The 20,015-nt window shown below is 38.5% G+C and overlaps 1 protein-coding gene across 3 annotated transcripts in view; it reads left to right on the top strand.

Annotated features, from left to right (window-relative positions):
* Positions 1-20,015, top strand: part of LOC136245648 (uncharacterized) — an 88,202-nt gene that overhangs the window by 33,313 nt on the left and 34,874 nt on the right. For all 3 annotated transcript variants that reach the window (XM_066037147.1, XM_066037145.1, XM_066037144.1), the window contains exon 2: positions 11,201-11,317. In XM_066037147.1, coding sequence (XP_065893219.1) covers positions 11,201-11,317 — 117 coding nt within the window. The remainder of the gene's footprint in view (positions 1-11,200; positions 11,318-20,015) is intronic.

Genomic DNA, 20,015 nt, shown 5'->3' with positions numbered 1-20,015 from the left:
TACTATGCAAACCGCTTAGAGCAATGAGATGAAAATCAGTGTATAGCTGGAATAATCTTCATAGAAAGTCCTTGCAGTATAGTATGTTCACGTTGAGCTGAATCCTCAAAAACATTTAATAACTCATGGATGCAATTACACACAATCTTGAAATTTGGCTCATTTGTAGTACTGCTTGACCCGCTAAAACTATTTCAAAATCTTTTTGTTCAAATGTTTGACATAATATTTACGGCCAATCAAAATTTTCACAATACATTTCCTATGGGGAAGCCATATAAGCGCAGTGTCTATTACAGCCCTTTCCCAAACTTGTAATGGAGCCAAACTGTACATGTCTGTTGTTGACACCTTTGCTGTTACCAATAATCATCCGGTTGGCTGAAATGTTAACTCTCTTGAGAAAAAATCCACTTTTAATTTTTAGCTATTTTTTCAGGATTCAGCTCAATGTGAACATACTATAGTACAGAAGAATCGGATTACAAACCACTGAGTTATGATTCGAAAGCCAACTCCGAGTAGCAAATGCGAGATCGAGATACTCTAATAGAACAGTCACCCTAATAGAGCAATCAGCTAATTTATTTACTCCATTATAGAATTCTATTACAGTACATTACAAGTTATTCTGTAGGGAGTTCAGCTGCAAACAGTTAATCTTATACACAGTTCATCAAGAAGCAAATCACCCTATAGAGAGTTCAGCTACAAATATATTGCTATAGTGATTCAGAACATTACAAGTTACACTGAAGAGAGTTCAGCTATAAACAAGTCATGCACCCTGTAGAGAGTTCGGCTGCACTCTCTAGAGAATTCAGCTACAAATAAGTCACTGTGGAGAGAGTTCAGCTACAAAGAAATTACCCTGTACAGAGTTCATCTATACAAACAAGTTACCCTATAGAGACTAGCTGCAAACAAGTAACCCTGTAGAGACTTCAGCTACAGACAAGTCACTTTATCATACAGTACAATAGTACTGTATATTAGGAACATCGAAGGTGTGGGGGCGATCCATGATATAATTTAACCCAAAAACCTGCCGCGATTTTTCCTCAAAACGATACGACAGTATTGGTTGGGTAAAACCAAGCCCAAAAGTGTCTTCAGATCGACCCGAAATGTTTCCGTCAAGTTGCTACAGAATTTTTTTTAAATTTAGTCAATGGAATTTTCTACTGCCTGCCTGCCTGACGCCTTCAGTCAAGCGTAGCGGAAAACTGGTTACAGCTACAGCCCTAATTCTTTCGCAGAAACGTTTCTAGATCGCTTAAGAAAAAACCTTTGGTATATTGATAAACATACAATGCTTGCGCTATTGTCTTACCTTTTATCCTTCTTGACCATGGCCATCAGTCAAGGTTCTACCGCTGAGTGTTAATAGACTACAGTACGGCTTCCATACCAGTGTATATTGCATCAAACTATTCGAATACTCGTGGTCGCCAGTTGTACCAAAAACACACGCGTACGTCAGACTCGCTGTTGATATTGGTCAGAGAGAGCAACTCACGGCAAACTATATAGCAAATGTGTAAGTCAATAAATATAGTTAATTAGTAACAATGTTAAACCGAGTCGTGTCATCCAGGTCCTGCTTTACAGATTATTCGGGTCTGACCCTACGTGCTGAATTAAATGTGAATGTGTTACCACACGTCATAGCGTAGCTCTACTTCTTTCGTGAGCCACGCCCACTTACGTAAATTACAGTCTGTAGACATATGGTAGCCACGTCCATTCATCAGTGTGTAGGTATGTACGAATCCACGTCCACTTACGTAAATTACTGTCTGTAGACATATGGTAGCCACGCCCATGTAGATATGCACGAATCCACGTCCATTATTGTCTGCTGGCTTATGTAGAGCCACGCCCACTGATCAGTTGTTATTGTATGAGTCATAATCTAGTATAATAGTGCTGTGAGTAACTCAGCAGATATTTAGTGGTCATGAGCTTGCAAAAAAACTTCACAAACAAGTATAAGAAAAAATTGGGAATTTTAAATTAGATTAGGGACAATGTATAATGCTGCAGAGTGTAGCACAGTAGGGATATTCACTTCTTATTGTTTTACAGTATTTGGACATTACGTACTGCTCTGATCCAGCTTGTTTCAGTACTTTTTATTGCAGCATTATACATTGTCCCTAATCTAATTTAAAATTCCCAATTTTTTCTTATACTTGTAGTTTATACAATGTTCAGCTACAAGGAAGTCACTCTGAAGAGAATTCAGCTACAAGCAAGTCACTCTGTAGAAAAGTTTACTACAAACAAGCCACTGTGTAGAGAGTTCAGCAACCAAAAAAAAACACCCTATATATAAAGAGTTCAGCTATACAAACAAGTTACTGTGTAGAGAGATTAGCTAGAAACAAGAGAGAGCTCAGCTAGAAGAAATCACCCTGTAGAGATCTCAGCTGCAAAGAAACTCTGTAGAGAGATCAACTACAAACAAATCACCCTGTAGAAAGTTCAGGTACAAAAAAGCCATCCTATATTAGAGTTCAGCTACAAAAAATACTTCACTCTGTAGAGAGTTCAGCTACAAAGAAACCATCCTGTAGAGAGTACAGCTACAAACAAGTTACCCTACATTGAGATCAGTGTGATACAAGAGATTTCAGCTACAAACAAATCACCCTGTAAAGAGTTCAGCTATGAACAGATCACCCTGTAGAGAGTTCAGCTATAGAAGTCACTCTGTAGAGAGATCAGCTAGAAGAAGTCACCATCTAGAGAGATTAGATAGAAGCAAGTCACCTTGTAGAGAGTTCAGCTACAAAGAAACCATCCTGTAGAGAGTTCAGCTACAAACAAATCACCCTGCATAGAGTTCAGCTGCAAATAAATTACCCGGTTCAGCTACAAACAAATCACCCTGTAGAGAGTTCAGCTACAAACAAGCTACAAACAAATCACCCTGTAGAGAGTTCAGCTAGATAAAAGCCACCCTACAGAGAGATCAGGTCACCCTATAGAGAGATCAGCTAGAAGAAGTCATGTACCTTGTGGAGAGTTCAGCTACAAAGAACCCACTCTATAGAGAGTTTAGCTAGAAACAAGTAACCCTATATAGTTAGGGTGCTAAGACCTTTTTTGTGCACTTTTGGATAAAAGTATGAAACTTGCCACATAGTTTGTATGTGTCATAAAGGTTATTTTTTGATAGGGAGCCACCTCAGATTTGATCTTTGGTGACCTTTACACCCAATTTAATGCTTTAAAATGGTCAGTTTTTCATCTGTTTCACCTATAAATGGTTCAAACTTCACAAACTTGATGTCAAATTAATGCTCTTGCTCTGTAGAGTACACTAACACTTAAAGAAATTCCATAGCTTTTACTATTGCAAATTTATAAGAGCAGAAAGTACCCCTATTTATCCCCGCCCACACACACAATGCAGTATGGTACTTATACATAGTGCAGATTTGCATTTCCAGCATTATTATTAGATGCTGAGTTAGATATGTGATATCATTTACAATTGTAAGGTGGAACCTGTCATTAGTGACCACCTATGTTAAAAGACCACATTTCTATAAAAGTTAACTTCAAGACATAGAATATACATTGTACAGTAAAACGCACTGCATACTTAAGATAGAACACTTGGCTAAAATGGTGCTAATGCCTATGGAATATAAAATAGCCAGTAGCTACACTTAAGCATGCAGTATATGTTTAGTTGTCACCCTGTAACAATGCCCCATTCTATGTGTATCCTTAAGCTGTATATACAGTATACCAAGCATTATGTTAATTGGTAGTACAAGGAACTAGCATTAAGCAGTGCAGGGATGGATCCAGGGGGGGGGGGGGCTTTGGGGCTGAAGCCCCCCCTTCATATTTAGGATTTACTTGATCAATATGCTGAGTATTATAATGAAATTTTGCTTTGCATAATTATGATCACTAATAATACAAATACTCATAAAACCACCTTATAAATGTCTTTCCATGGTATTATCAGTGGCTTTATGCTAAAGTTTATGCAACAAGGACCCGGATCAGCATTGGAGGTGTACAAGATCAAGATACTCTAATAGAGCAGTCAGCTAACTACTCTAATAGAACATTCACTGGAAACATGTAGTTGGTTCTGTTATGGAATTTTCCAAATCTGCCTGCACCTATACATACAATGACATGCATTGGTCTGTTTAAAGAGCTTCATTCATCTACTTGTGTAGTTAATATGTATGGCAATACTTAATTCAGGTACACAATTTCCATTGAAAATGCTCTCAGATTCAATCTTGTATTGTTCACATTTCAAAATTTTCCACTTTCAACTTTATTATTCTAACATGTGCCTATTCAGTGTTGTGCAATTGTGAGAGGGGTTCATCATGTATTTGGTTGTCTGTACCTACCCAAACTTTTCCAATAGCAAAATACTTCAGAGAGCCATACCTACAATCTAAACGCAGTGTATATAATCTACAGGCAGAAAATGTGACCGAATTTTGGAAAACCGTCGATGTACGCACAATAGTACTTTTGTAATAAAATGCATTTAAAAATTTTGGGTAAAAAACACTCCTGAAAAAATTATGCTAGTTGTTATTGCCTCACTGGTGGGCAAATTAAGCCTCCAATGGATAAATACTGAGCATCATCGCGTTTGCCTGTTCATAGGGAATACAAAAATCTTTGTTTCATCTGCATACACGAAAGGATTTAAAAGTTACAGACGTTTGTTTACGTTGCGGTGACGAAAGAATTTGCTGACGATCATCTTTCAGTGAATTTGTCTTCCTTCTTGAACACAGAAGCATGCCTGGGGAAACAAACTATACCTTGGTGGATGCACAAATTCATGGCGAACACAATGAGTGAAGATCCAATTCTGTACGTCGTTGTATCAGTAAGTTATGATGGCTTATGTAAGCGCCTGCAGATTCTTTTCTCGAAAGCTTCTGTACATATCAATTTATTTGCTCGTCTGGCTGTCTAGTGCTGTATTTCCAACGCTGCTTAGCTTAGGAAGCTGAAACTTAGCTAGTCCATTCCTCTGTCCCTGTAGAAGACATAGAACAAATAAAATTCATTTTGAAAATTGTGCAGATATCGACGGTTTTCTAAAATTAGGTCACAAATATTATGAATTTTATGTGGAAATGTCTCTAAATTGCAGTATTTTAGCATCTATTTTTCAAAAATTTCCTTGTGGGGGGAGGAACTATGCCCCCAGACCCCCCTAGTTCGAAGTGTGCTTTGCACACTTCTACCCAAGAGATTAGTACCTTAAGTTAGACCCCCCCCTTTATAAATCCTAGATTCACCCCTGCAGTGCTTACTAATCTGGTGCAATAAGATAGTAAAGGAATTGGTTGTTTATTTACAATAGCAGTATAAACACCACTAGCCAAACAGCATTATAATATCTGCACATATTGATCACCCCTATTGACATTACACAGTAAACTGTACAAATAAGAATTAAGAAAACTACTAAGGTACTACATTCCAGACAATTTATTTTAAAATGTACAACATAAATAGTCACACTACTGACTACTTAATTTTGGACAAAATTAATGTTATGATTTTAAAATCTGCACCATGACCAGTACCTATATATGGTATGTTTGAGCAATAAATCAATTTTACTTAGTTTAGTTGCCAGTGTAGAATTTTCCTATCATATATCAGTTACTGTATCACCCATTACTTTGCTCAAAATCCTTTGTGGGGATGTTGGATTATCAAGCAATATCAAACAGACAAAGTATTATTTCATTGGTGTAGCAAATGATGTCAGATTACATAGATATTCTGGATTAGATACAGGTGTTGAATTAGAGAGGTTTCACAGTAATAACTTTAAAAAATAATAAGAACAATGCTTATATAGTATGATGTGCACTAATATACTGAGTTGCTATTGTATAGGGTGGTTTCAAAAATTCTTCAGTGATAGATACTAAACATTAGTGATACTATGTATTTGCGAGTTCATATAGAATCTAAATAGTCTGCAACAGAAATTTCTGTAAATGCAAATTTTAGTCTACAAAACACAAGCAAATGTCTTCACTATGACGATTCAATAAAAGTAGAATCCAGAAAGCTTAGTCAAAATGTGTGAATTCATACAAAAACATGCAGCTAAAATTTAGTGGATCAAGGATTTGCAAAATTTACACAAATTGTACCTCGTACATAAACCCGCCATTCAGAATAATGACCTGCATGGGCATGTAACCCATGGCAGTCAATTGATCTATCCCTAAGTATCATGCCTATTTACATGTCAAATTGTTATACAGAATAAAAGCACTTTATGTAACAACTTTAAACAAGGTGTAGGACCAGGTCTTCAGCACTTGTGCTGTTATAAATATACTAATGTCCATTTGGTTCCTGGGATACTTTGAGATAATCAGTCACTCTCTAGAGTTCCTATGGGTACATAATATGATATATATGAAATTGTCAAATTGAACATCCTGGCTGCCTGGCAGACTCTTGTAAGTGTTTGAGCATTAATCGGATGGCTGCAGGTTTGAAGCTGCAGTTTCCAAGGTCATTCCAGTCATGGTTTTTTTTCTCTTTTCTCCAACTTTTCAAACACAACAAATTTCAACAGAATGTAGGACCGGGTGTCCTACATGCAGACCTTCAGCACTTGTGCTGTGAAGCCTTAATAAAAATAATAAAACTATTGAAAAAGTAAACCTTCTTTCTGTAAATTTCAATATTGTGCATGGGCAGAAGACATTAGTGGCATATTTTACCACAAAAACAATTGTAACTTTAGAACAGAATAAGCTATAGACTTTCTGTAAAAACCACCTTATTCTTTAGGGCAAATACTTCAATCTGACACCAAGTTTACAACCAAATCACCCTGTAGGGAGATCAGCTACAAACAAATTACCCTGTAGAGAGTTCATCTACAAAAAAAATCACCCTGTAGAGAGATCAGCTAGAAACAAATTACCGTGTAGAGAGTTCAGCTACAAAAAAATCATCCTGTAGAGAGTTTAGCTACAAACAAATCACCTTGTAGAGAGGTAAGCTACAAACAAATTACCCTGTAGAGAAATCAGTTACAAACAAATCACCTTGTAGAGAGTTCACTTACAAACAAATCTACCTGTAGAGATATTAGTTACAAACAATTCACCCCCTATAGAGAGATAAGATCATCCTGTAGAGAGTTCAGCTACAAACGAATTACCCTTTAGAAAGTCCAGGTATTAAAATATCATCCTGCAGATAGTTTTGATACAAACAAATCACCCTGTAGAGAGTTCAACAAGATAAAAATCACCCTGCAAAGAGATCAGGTCACTCTATAGAGAGATCAGCTAGAAGAGGTCATCTTGTAGACACTTCAGCTACAAAAAACCCATTCTACGCAATATCTGTATATTGCAGTGTGATCAGTGCATTCCAACTTATAATGCACTCATTGCGGTCTGCAAACTGTAATCAGTGTATTATAAGTTACATACAATACACTCACTGTGGCCTGTAGCAGTGCCACATATAAATTATGGCACTGGTGGCATCTTTGAACTGCTCATGCAGACTGCTAAATACATTTAGGCATATACCCCTCAAACCACAGGTAAGTACGTATATATGCATATACCTGGGAGCAGTAGTATGCCAGTACAATCAATCGCCCACTGTAGTACAAGCTAAAAGCCTACATCACAGCAGGTGACCAATTACCACAGCAAATAAGAGTCCTCACAGCTTTAATGATAGGTCTCACAACTTTAATGATGGGTGACAGTTCGTAACATTGCTCCTATGTTTGTTGATGTGAATGGAGAGGTCCTAGGGGATATTGTGTTATGTGACAGGATTCAGCGTGGCATGAAGGGTACACACAAACATCCAAAGTAGCCAAACTCAGTGGTTTACTCTTATTACAGCCACCTTCATGCATGCACACCATGCCGTAACACTCCCCCTACCCCATACACACAACAGAGGTATACACACATACATGTGGGTATAAAAATTAAAGTTGTCTAAAAATTACATAATAAAAGACCTAAATACACCAGTGAGGTAAGGGAACGGTTAATAATCAATTAGTCACTGGTATTGCGATGCTTATGTCAGGGTGGTGACCATGAATAAGACCTCCTTCAAGAGTATCTGTCATCTCATCCTCCTCTGTCATAACAATTCTGGTCATGAGCATGGCAGTCATATCGATCATAACCACGTACGCTATTCTTGTCCTTGTGTACTCTAGACCATTCCACAACTATCCTAGTACCCATGATCTCTCTGCCATTCTCCAAATGTATTGCATCCTCAGCATCTCTTCTGTTTTCAAACCCAACAAAACCATAACCTAGCCGTATTCCTTGTTTCACTTCACAATGTGTCAGTTTTCCATAGGGAAAGAAAATGTCTTCCAAGTCCCTACTGCAAATGTGTTTCATTAACCGCCCTACAAAAATTTGGTTGTCCACCGTTTTCTTTTCTAGCAACCATGTAACTCGCCCGATCTCCTGCTCTCTACTGAGATCCTGCTGTGAATTACTGACCCTATACACCTTTGTTGGGATTTGCTCTGCTGCAACAGTTGGTGACACTGAGTCCTGTGGCACATTGGAAACACATGTCACTTGTCCTCCAGCTAAGTACACCCTGGACTGGTAAGGAAGGTCTCACTCCAACAACTACAGCTCCAGTCACTAGGCCACACTTCAAGTGAACCTTATGAAGTGGAACACGAAATGTTCCCAACTTCGCTCCTTGTAGTAACAGTCATTTCCATGTCTGACTGGGAGCTGATGGGAAGAACACCTTCCAATATTAAAGACTGCGTTGCACCAGTGTCTCTGAGAATGGTGATTGGAGATTCCACTTGTGAGTCAACAAGGGAGACACTACCACATGAAATAAAAGGAGTGTATTCATCTGGCAACTTACCTGTCTTCTTATGGTCTGTCTGAAAACTCAAGGAAACAAGGAGATTAGGTTTTTCAGACCTCTCATTCTTTCTTAGTAAGGCTTGACACTCTGACATTATATAACCCTTCTTCCTGCAATAAACACATGTTAGTCCAGCAGGTAGGTGGTTGTTACTGTAGTTCCCTGATGGGTCTCCACCGGTGAAGCTACTGGTGATAAGAGCACCTAGCTGACCACCTTTAGCTAATTCAAGTGTTGTAACTGCTGGGTTACCATCACAGGGATGGGGCTTTCCAAAGGAAGTGGTATGTGTCAAGGAGTAGTCCTCAGCATAAACAGCTGCTTCATGCAATCTGTCTACCTTCTGTTCATCCAGATAAGTCCGAATATTACTAGGAAGGCAGTTTTTGAGCTCCTCCATCATCATTAGTTGTCTGAGCCAGTTAAAGTCTCAATTGACTCCTTTAGAGGTACACCAGTGGTCAAACAAAGTTTACTTTGCTCATGCAAACTCCACAAAAGTCTGAGTATCTGTCTTCTGGGTGGCTTGAAACCTCTGTCAGTAGGCCTCAGGAACAAGTTCATAGGCCTTGAGAACATAGCATTTCACTGTGTCATCTGTTCTATTGATAGGGCTGAGTAGGCTTCACAGGCTTTACCTAGCAGAGAGCTCTGAAGGAGTAGTGCCCAAACTTGTTTAGGCCACGACAGACTTGACGCAACTTTCTCAAAATGCAGGAAATATTTATCAATCTATGTCTCCTGGAAAACTGTACTTGCTTAGTCACATCAAATTCAAATTCAGCCTGTCGACTGGTAAGTACAGGTGGAGCTTTGGAAGCTGCTGCAATTTCGAGTTCCTTAAGTCTCAACTGCAGAGCAAACTCCTGCTCTTGTAATTCCATCTCTTTCATCTTCAACTGGGGTTCATGCTCCTTCTCCTTATCGTGCGGTTCTAGCCTCTTCAGTTCAATAACGTTCATGGTTGATGGTATTGCATCTTTGGACACAATTTCTTTCTCGACTAAATGCTCAATAATCATTATTCGAATTTCACTTTTTTATAGCTTGAGTGGCTTCCAATTTGTAGTGTTGAGCAAGGGAGAGCAGCTCTACCTTCTTTAAGGGATTTAAGGACAACAGACTGGGCGATTTTACCAGAGTCTACTGAGAATGACATAATTATCCACTCCACAACAATGCAATAGAACGATGAGAGTAACAACGATGAGAATGACTTGTCTATGACTACGAATTTGTAATTCCAACTAATGCACACTGGTGCTGATAACAACAAGTCCTGCCTAGATTAGACATACAAACAACAACGACAACTGTACAAATATTCACGCCTGTTGGAGTACCATTTGACCGGTACTAAGGATTAAAAACTTGTGGTTAGAAATCAGACAGGGTGAACACGAGGGAGCAATAAAAGTAGAAAACAAAATCTGTCTGTGGCCAAAATCTTTAAATGACTAGTCTTCTGGTGCTCCCAGGCAAGCCCCCAGTTTGTTACGTGACAGGATTTGGTGTGGCACAAAGGATACACACGAACATCCAAAGTAGCCAAACTCAGTGGTTTACTCTTATTACAGCCCCCTTCATGCATGCGCACCATTCCATAACAATATACAGTATGTTTATGTTTACTAAGTCCCACAATTGATCATCTGTTGTTAGTTGCTAGAGGGATGAACCAAGTTACATGTGAGTTCATTTATTATGTTAGTTGTGTGTATGGTGTCTTGGTAATTTGTGCAGTGCATATTAATTAAAAGGCTTGCTATGGCATATTAATTTTAAAAAGAAGTAGGAAGTAGTGATCAATAGTGTGTTTTCTGATTGCGTACTTGTGTGACTCCCCAAGGAACTGTGTTAGGCATAATTATTTTATGAAAGACAGAATAAGTACTTGGAGCATTTGCATGAGATTTTCCTTGGTACACATATCCATGCCTAACCTGTAAGGAAAGTGTTGATGCAAAGATTTATTACTCGATAAAGACACAAGGCAGTGTGTTGTGCTGTTCTATGCGCTGGCAATCTTGTTAGTGTTATTAATAGGAGGAATAAACATATGATGTTCACACATAAATAGCTTCATGTTTCTTTATCCCAATAGAAGTTCAGTTTCCCAATGGGTGGAGAAATCCAAAATCCAAATCTCAAAAACATTTTATCATCCATTCTTTCATATGTATACCCATTTCCTTTTGCTTTATTTTTCTTACATACTTAATAGGTGGATTTATGTACGGAGATGATGTTATGATATCTCTGTTCTCTGTAGAATGCTGAAACAGTAGATGTTAAGCCAAGCAAGAAGAGTGTTCCACCTCCTATTTTCTCCCATCCCATATCACATAAGGAATCCATTTTACCTGATCAAGACAACGAACAGATTAAGGTTAGTTAATGTGTGCAAGTATAGCAATTAAACCAACTTTCTAGTAAGCATTGAATCCATAGACAATTGCATAGCAAAATATACTACGTTAGTCCCAAAGTATTTATTGTGGTGAGGTTCCACTGTATAAATTTTATATTAAGTACCAATCCCTGATAAAACCTTTAGTGTGTAGGTCATCAGTTTTGTGATTCACAATCACTATGTGCGGATTATACATTTGTACATATGCTAACGATAGTAAATCACACAGTCAAGAAAGTAAAGAGAGCATGCCAAGTGTGGTAACTTCTGACAGTTATTTTGTTGGATGCACATGCCTAAAGGGTCGTCCACCATTTTCAGCATTTTTGTGAGCATACAAAGAGTACTCTTTTTTCTAACCTCCTTCCCCTAGCTCAAAGGGTACTGTATAAATGCTGACATATATGTATGTATTGTATCTAACCCAAAACAGCCAAGCTGTAAAACAAGAGTGCGGCCCTCAAAAAGGCCAAGGTGAAAAAAGATGTGAAATCCAAGGTGGCGGCCAAGAAATGGCTGTGATGGTAGGTTAATGGTAAAAATTTTAATTATGACAATTCAGGTGAATTTGGTGCCTAATCCGGCTGTTTGGTTTAAATATCACTTCTTTTTGTATTGCAAGCCACAAAGCTGGCCATAAACTGGCTTTGGTGCTTCCTATTAACTTGTTTTCTTCTTCACTGCAGGAATTGTGGAACAAAGGAAGTAATTGTGTGTATATGGCATGTGTCTGATTAAATATTTGTATATTTAACATTGAATGATGATTATCACATACTGTAGTTAATAAGACATAACTGAACTGTAGCTGAAACTCTCATTGTTTGTAGCTGAACTCTTTTCAGGGTGATTTGTTTCTAGCTGAACTCTCTACAGGATGATTTGTTTCTAGTTGAACTCTCTACAGGGTAATTTGTTTGCAGCTGAACTCTCCACATGGTGGTTTCTTTGTAACTGAACTCTCTACAAGGTGACTTGTTCTAGCTGAACTCTCTATAGGGTGGTTTACTTGCAACTGAACTCTCAACAATATGATTTGTTTCTAGCTGATCCCTCTACAGGGTGATTTGTTTGCAGCTGATCTCTGGATGATTTGTTCCTAGCTGATCTCTCTACACGGTGACTTATTTCTAGCTGAACTCTCTATAAGTTATCTGTTTGTAAGTGAACTCTTTACAGGATGGTTTCTTTGTAGCTGATCTCTCTACAGGGTGACTTGTTTCTAGCTGATCTCTCTACAGGGTGAACTTGTTTCTGGCTGAGCTCTCTGCAGATGATTTGTTTGCAGCTGAAATCTCTACATGGTGGTTTGTTTGTAGCTGAATTCTCTACAAGGTGACTTCTTTTAGCTGATCTCTCTACAGGGTGATCTGTTCGCAGTTGAACTCTCTACAGAGTGATTTGTTTGCAGCTGAACTCTTTATATGATGGTTTCTTTGTAGCTGAATTCCCTACAAGGTAACTCCTTCTAGCTGATCTCTCTACGGGGTGATTTGTTTGCAGCTGAACTCTCTGTAAGGTGATCCTTCTAGCTGATCTCTCTACAGGATGACTTTTTCTAGCTGATCTCTCTGCAGGGTGAATTGCTTGCAGCTGAACTATCTGTGGAGTGATTTGTTAGCAGCTGAACTCTCTACATGGTGGTTTCTTTGTAACTGAACTCTCTATAAGGTGATGTCTTCTAGCTGATCTCTCTACTGGATGACTTGTTTCTAGCTGATCTCTCTATAGAGTGATAACTTCTTTGTATAGCTGAACTCTTTACTGGGTGGTTTTTTTGATTGGTTGCTGAACTCTCCAGCTACACGGTGACTTGTTTGTATTACAGAGTGACTTTTTGTAGCTGAACTCTCTACAGAGTGACGTACTTGTAGCTGAACATTGTATAAAGTATCTTGATCTAGATGAACTCTCTACTCAGTAGCTTTTTTGTAGCTGAATTCTCTACACAGTGACTTGTTTGTAGCTAAATTCTCTACGGAGTGACTTGTTGTAGCTGAACTCTCTACAGGGTGTATGATTTGTTTATAGCTGAACTCACTTCAGTGTGACTTATAATGTTCTGAATCTCTATAGCAACATATTTGTAGCTGAACTGTCTATACGGTGACTTGCTTGTAGTTGAATTGTCTATAAGATTAACTGTTTGTAGCTGAACTCCCTACAGAATAACTTGCAATGTAATATAATTCTATAATGGAGTAAATTATAAACGTAGCTGAATGCTCTATTAGGGTGACTGTTCTATTAGATTATCTTGATCTCGCATTTGCTACACGTAGTTGGCTTTGGAATCCGATTCTTCTGTACTACTGTAAGGACTTTCTATGATAATTATTCCAGCTATACACCGATTTTCAGCTCATTGCTCTAAGCGGTTTGCCTGGTAGGCATGAAAACTTATAATATTTTATTCATAAAAATCGATTGTGTAATTGTGACACAGGTTGGGTTTTGTGTCATATCTCGACGGCCTTTAACTGGATTCCTTTTAAATCACAAAAAGGCACTCCTACAATAGTTACTCCATCTACATAGCAATTTTCAGCTCATTCCTTCAAGGGGTTTACCCTTTGGGCGTGACAGACCTTCGATCTTATTTTACGCACATAACCGGTCATAACTCTGTGAATGTTCATCGGATTCCTACCAAACGTGGTACTGAGATTCGTCTTAATGAGCCTTCTACGTGTGCCAAACGTCAGTCCGATTGGAGCGCGCATTCATGTTTTATGGCGGATGTTGCGTAGTATGCGAAAAGAAGTAGAAGAAAAAATGAAGAAAAAAAACCCAAACTTTGGTCACTTGTATCTCAGAAATGGCTAAAGCAATTTTCTTCAAATTTGGAATGTGGACTCCCCTATCTTGCCAGCATTTGTGTAGCAAATTTGGTTTCAATCGGATAAGGGATCACGGAGCTACAAAGGTGTGAAAACACGTTTGCTTACTTCCTGTTACTATACTCACGGTGTGGCGCGCTGGCTTCTTGGGCTGCACGACACATTACCGTGTGTCTTGATATATAACAGAAATAGTACGTACATGGATACTTCTTAATATTGCAAAATAAATGTTACAATGTTTGTTATTTTGTTTTGGTAATCTTATGGCTTTATCATTTCGATGCTTTTGGTACCCTGAAGGAAAGGTTCCTACACAAACCAGGCATTTATATTAACCTTCGCCTTCCTAGGTGCATGTTTGCAAATGTGTTCACATCATGAAAACAACTCATTTTTGGCTATTTTTAATGCGTCTACACACAACCATCCTAGCAGCAACAGTAGTACACTTTGTTGGACATTCACCATAGTCTAAGGTAGACTGGAGTCGGGATAGCTCTGCAGAGACAGGCTTTCCCTATGGGCAACCCACAACTGTCACAGCTATGTAGTGTCAACAAAATAGTACCCACAAAATCTAGCCTCCCATACCCAATAGTAGGGACAAAGTATTCCTAAACCCACAACAACACCTTCTGCAGGTAGAAAAAAAACCAGTGTAGCTACATGTAGTATTCAGTTGTAACGTTTTGTTGACTAAAGAGAAAGAAAGTAAGTAGTATAAAGCTTGTATTGCTGATAACTCTCTTACCTGTAGTTTGAAAAACAATTAAATGGCTTTATCTTTGTCATTCCTTCAACTCGTTTACAAGTCCTCATTTCATTGGTAGCTCTAGATTTTTACTCCAGAGTTCGCTGAAGCACACCATTTCCAATCATAGAAACAAGTCACCTTTAGAAAGATCAGCTTCACCCTGTAGAGAGATCAGTCAGTTAGAAACAAATCACCCTTTAGAGAGACCAGTAAACAAATCACCCTGTAGAGAGATCAGCTAGAAACAGGTAATCCTGTAGACAGGGGCTTAGCCAGAACCCGGGCCACCCAGGCCCAGGCCTGGGCATCAATAATTCGAGATACTCTAATAGAGCAGTCAGATCCAAATTAGTCTCAGTATTCAGAGAAGCAGTGTAGCAAGCTACGTATGTAGTTATAAATAAGGAGATGTAGTTGGTAGAGGGGAGATCAAGGGCATAGCCAGGAAGGGGGGGGGGGAGGGGATTCGGATGAACCCTCCCTTTCAGAGGCAGAATATTTAAATTCACATTAAATCTTACAGCCCTGGAGCTCTCTGGTAGCTACTTGCATACTAGTGCTCCTCTGTACTACTCTTGAGGGTCACATTGCATTAATGCTGAACTATTGTAAATCATCGAGATCTATTGCATCACATGATCAGTTGCGCATGTGATGCATGGTGGAAATGGCAAAAGGGCGTTGATTGGTTGAGGCAGATCTAGACATATTACTAGGCAGTAGCTGCAATAAACTTGAGTGGTCGTGTTATACATGTGTCAGGTAAGCGCAAGCTGTGAATAGTTGATGTCCATTTATCTGATGAATGGTTTGTTTATTTGTCACATGTTGCGAGCACGTAATGTCTCGAATACATTGAAGTACAAGCCAAGTCTAAAGTTACTGACCATCAACAGGAGGGCCGACTGACAAAATGTATACCCGGAAGGAAGTATTGCCAATAAGCTACTCAATCTTGAGTGTCCACGTGTGCTAGAAAATTTGAAGTTGGCTTTCTGGAAGTGAAGATTAAGTTAGTATAGGTTTATAGTTCTATAAGCTGCATAAACAACAGTGTGTAGGTTTAGCTAGCTAGATACACAAACAGTACCTTTTAATGTTACTACCTAAGGGAACATTTTGTGTATGCATCATTTTCGTTCAGATGTGGTGTAGGGGGAAGCACCCAGGCCTTCCCCCAAGGACATTCCACTTGTCTTTAGCTTACAGCTAGGCCCTGGCATCACCAAAAGTCTGGCTACGCCCCTGCCTGTAGAGAGATCACCTAAAAACAAATCGCTGTGTAGAGAGATAAGTTAGAAACAAGTTACCCTGTGAAGAGTTCAGCTAGAAACAAACTGCCCTGTAGAAAGATCAGCTAGAAGCAAATCACTCTGTAGACAGATCAGTTAGAAACAAATCACCCTGTAGAGAGATCAGCTAGAAACAGGTCATCCTGTAGAGAGATCACCTAAAAATGAATCACTGTGTAGAGAGATCAGTTAGAAACAAGTTACCCTGTAAAGAGTTCAGCTAGAAACAAATCGCCCTGTAGAAAGATCAGTTAGAAACAAATCACTCTGTAGACAGATCAGTTAGAAACAAATCACCTTGTAGAGAGATCAGCTAGAAACAGGTCATCCTGTAGAGAGATCACCTAAAAATGAATCACTGTTTAGAGAGATCAGTTAGAAACAAGTTACCCTGTAAAGAGTTCAGCTAGAAACAAATCGCCCTGTAGAAAGATCAGTTAGATGCAAATCACTCTGTAGACAGATCAGTTAGAAACAAATCACCAAGTAGAAAGATCAGCTTGAAAAAAGTTACCCTATAGAGAAATCAGCTAGAAACCAGTCACCTTATAGAAAGATCAGCTGGAAACAAAATTAATCACTCTGATCAGCTAGAAACAAGTCACCCTCTAAAGAGATTAGCTAGAAACAATTCACCATGTAGAAAGATCAGCTAAAAATGAATCACCCTGTAGAGAGTTAGAGAGATCAGCTAGAAACAATTACCCTGTAGAGATATTAGCTAGAAAAGAGAAACAAATCACCCTGTACAGAGATCAGCTAGAAATAAATCACCCTGTAGAGAGACCAGCTAAAAAAAAGAAAAATCACCCTGTACAGAGATCAGCTAGAAACACAGGGGCGTAGGAAGCATGGGTGCCATGGATGCTTAGGCACCCATAAATATTTCCAGTGGCATAACTAACTGGTTTCACCACACTGTACTATATGTAGATTATGGAATGATGAGATATTCTAATAGAGCAGCCAATGACTTTAACCCTTAAACCCGCATACGCCAATATATCAGCATTTTTTTTACAAAGCTCGAAATAGACACAATTATTACTACCAAGAGTATAAACTAGGGGAGCAAAAAATTGTAAATTTAAATAAGTAGAATACGGATCAAAGTTGTGATTGTGAAAAAAAAACTGCATAAACAAGAAGTAATAGGGATGGGGATACACAATACTGCTCAATACATCAATGCAAACCAAGCAGCTTGATTTGTGTACATTGAATTTAAGATTCCTGTTTTGACTTTTCAAGCTGAAATAGGAATCTTAAATTCAATGTACACAAATCAAGCTGCTTGGCTTGTATCGATGCATTAAGTAGTATTGTGAATCACCATCCCTATTACTTCTTGTTTACACAGTTTTTTTTTTTCAGAATCACAACTTTGATCCCTATTCTACTTTTTAAATTTTCAATTTTTTGCCCCCCTAGTTTCAGAAATTTTTTCATGTCCATGCACATGGACAAAACAATTTTATGGCTGGTGTGCACTGCATGTAGTAATATAGTACTGAAGTAATATATAGTACTGCAGTAATATAGTATCTAATCCAAAACAGCCAAGCTGTAAAAAATGTGTGCGGCCCTCAAAAAGGCTATGGTGAAAAAAGATGTGAAATCCAAGGTGGCGGCCAAGAAATGGCTGTGATGGTAGGTTAATGGTAAAAAATTTAATAACGACAATTCAGGTGAATTTTGGTGTTGCTTGGTCTTGGCACAAAATTCACCTGAATTGTCGTTATTAAAATTTTTACCATTAACCTACCATCACAGCCATTTCTTGGCCGCCACCTTGGATTTCACATCTTTTTTCACCATAGCCTTTTTGAGGGCCGCACACTTTTTTTTACAGCTTGGCTGTTTTGGATTAGATTTCACTTCTTTTTGTATTTGTATACCCCAAAGCCGGCCTATGGCCGGCTTTGGGGATTTTTTAGCCTATCTTTTTTTTCTTTACCACAGGAAGAAGAAAAGATGAAGTAGATGTACTTTAAATATTTTATCAGTAAATGTACAAATTACATATATAATACATATATTGATTACAGAAATCTCCATGGTGGTTTCTTTGTAACTGAACAGTCTACAAGGTGACTTCTTCTAGATGCTCTCTCTACAGGTGAATTGTTTGTAGCTGAACGATCTACAAGGTAACTTCTTCTAGCTGATCTCTCTACAGGGTGATTTGTTTGTAGCTGAATTCTGTACAGGTGATTTGTTTGCAGCTGAACTCTTTACAGAATGGTTTCTTTGTAGCTAAACTCTCTATAAGGTAACTTCTTCTAACTGATCTTTCTTCAGGGCAATTTGTTTGTGGCTGAATTTTCTACAGGGTGATTTCTTTGCAGCTGAACTCTCTACATGGTGGTTTCTTTGTACCTGAACTCTCTACAAGGTAACTTTTCTAGCTGATGTCTCTACAAGGTCACAAGTTTGTAGCTGAACTCTCTACATGGTGGTTTCCTTGTAACTGAACTTTCTACAAGGTGACTTCTTCTAGCTGATCTTTCTACAGGGCAATTTGTTTGTAGCTGAACTCTCTACAGGTGATTTGTTTGAAGCTGAACTCTCTAAATTATGGTTTCTTTGTAGCTTAACTCTCTACAAGGTAACTTATTCTAGCTGATCTCTCTACAGGGTGATTTGTTTGTAGCTAAATTCTGTGCAAGTGATTTGTTTGCAGCTGAGCTCTTTACAGAATGGTTTCTTTGTAGCTGGACTCTCTACAAGGTAACTTTTCTAGCTGATGTCTCTACAAGGTCACTAGTTTGTAGCTGAACTCTCTACATGGTGGTTTCTTTGTAACTGAACTTTCTACAAGGTGACTTCTTCTAGCTGATCTTTCTACAGGGCGATTTGTTTGTAGCCGAACTCTCTACAGGTGATTTGTTTGAAGCTGAACTCTCTAAATGATAGTTTCTTTGTAGCTGAACTTTCTACAAGGTAACTTGTTCTAGCTGATCTCTCTACAGGGTGATTTGTTTGTAGCTGAACTATTTACAAGATAACTTCTTCTAGCTGATCTCTCTACAGGGTGATTTGTTTGTAGCTGAATTCTGTATAGGTGATTTGTTTGCAGCTGAGCTCTTTACAGAATGGTTTCTTTGTAGCTGAACTCTCTGCAAGGTAACTTCTTCTAGCTGATGTCTTTACAGGGTCACTAGTTTGTAGCTAAATTCTCTACATCGTGGTTTCTTTGTAACTGAACTCTCTACAAGGTAACTTCTTCTAGCTGATCTTTCTAGAGGGTGATTTGTTTGTAGCTGAATTCTGTACAGGTGATTTGTTTGCAGCTTAGCTCTTTACAGAATGGTTTCTTTGTAGCTGAACTCTCTACAAGGCAACTTCTTCTAGCTGATGTCTCTACAAGGTCACTAGTTTGTAGCTGAGCTCTCTACATGGTGGTTTCTTTGTAACTGAACTCACTACAAGGTGACTTCTTCTAGCTGATCTTTCTAGAGGGTGATTTGTTTGAAGCTGAACTCTCTACAAGTAAACTTCTTCTAGCTGATCTCTCTACAGGGAGATTTGTTTGTAGCTGAACTCTCTACAGGTGATTTGTTTGTAGCTGAACTCTCTACATGATGGTTTCTTTGTAGCTGAACTCTCTACAAGATAACTTCTTCTTGCTGATCTCTCTACAGGGAGATTTGTTTGTAGCTGAACTCTCTACATAATGGTTTCTTAATCTTTCTTTGTAGCTGAACTCTCTGCAAGGTAACTTCTTCTATGGATCTCTCTACAGGGCGATTTGTTTGTAGCTGAACTCTCTACATGGTGGTTTC

This window comes from Dysidea avara, chromosome 15 (assembly GCF_963678975.1).
Source record: "Dysidea avara chromosome 15, odDysAvar1.4, whole genome shotgun sequence".
NCBI lineage: Eukaryota > Metazoa > Porifera > Demospongiae > Dictyoceratida > Dysideidae > Dysidea > Dysidea avara.
This window is presented reverse-complemented; position numbering and strand designations above follow the sequence as displayed.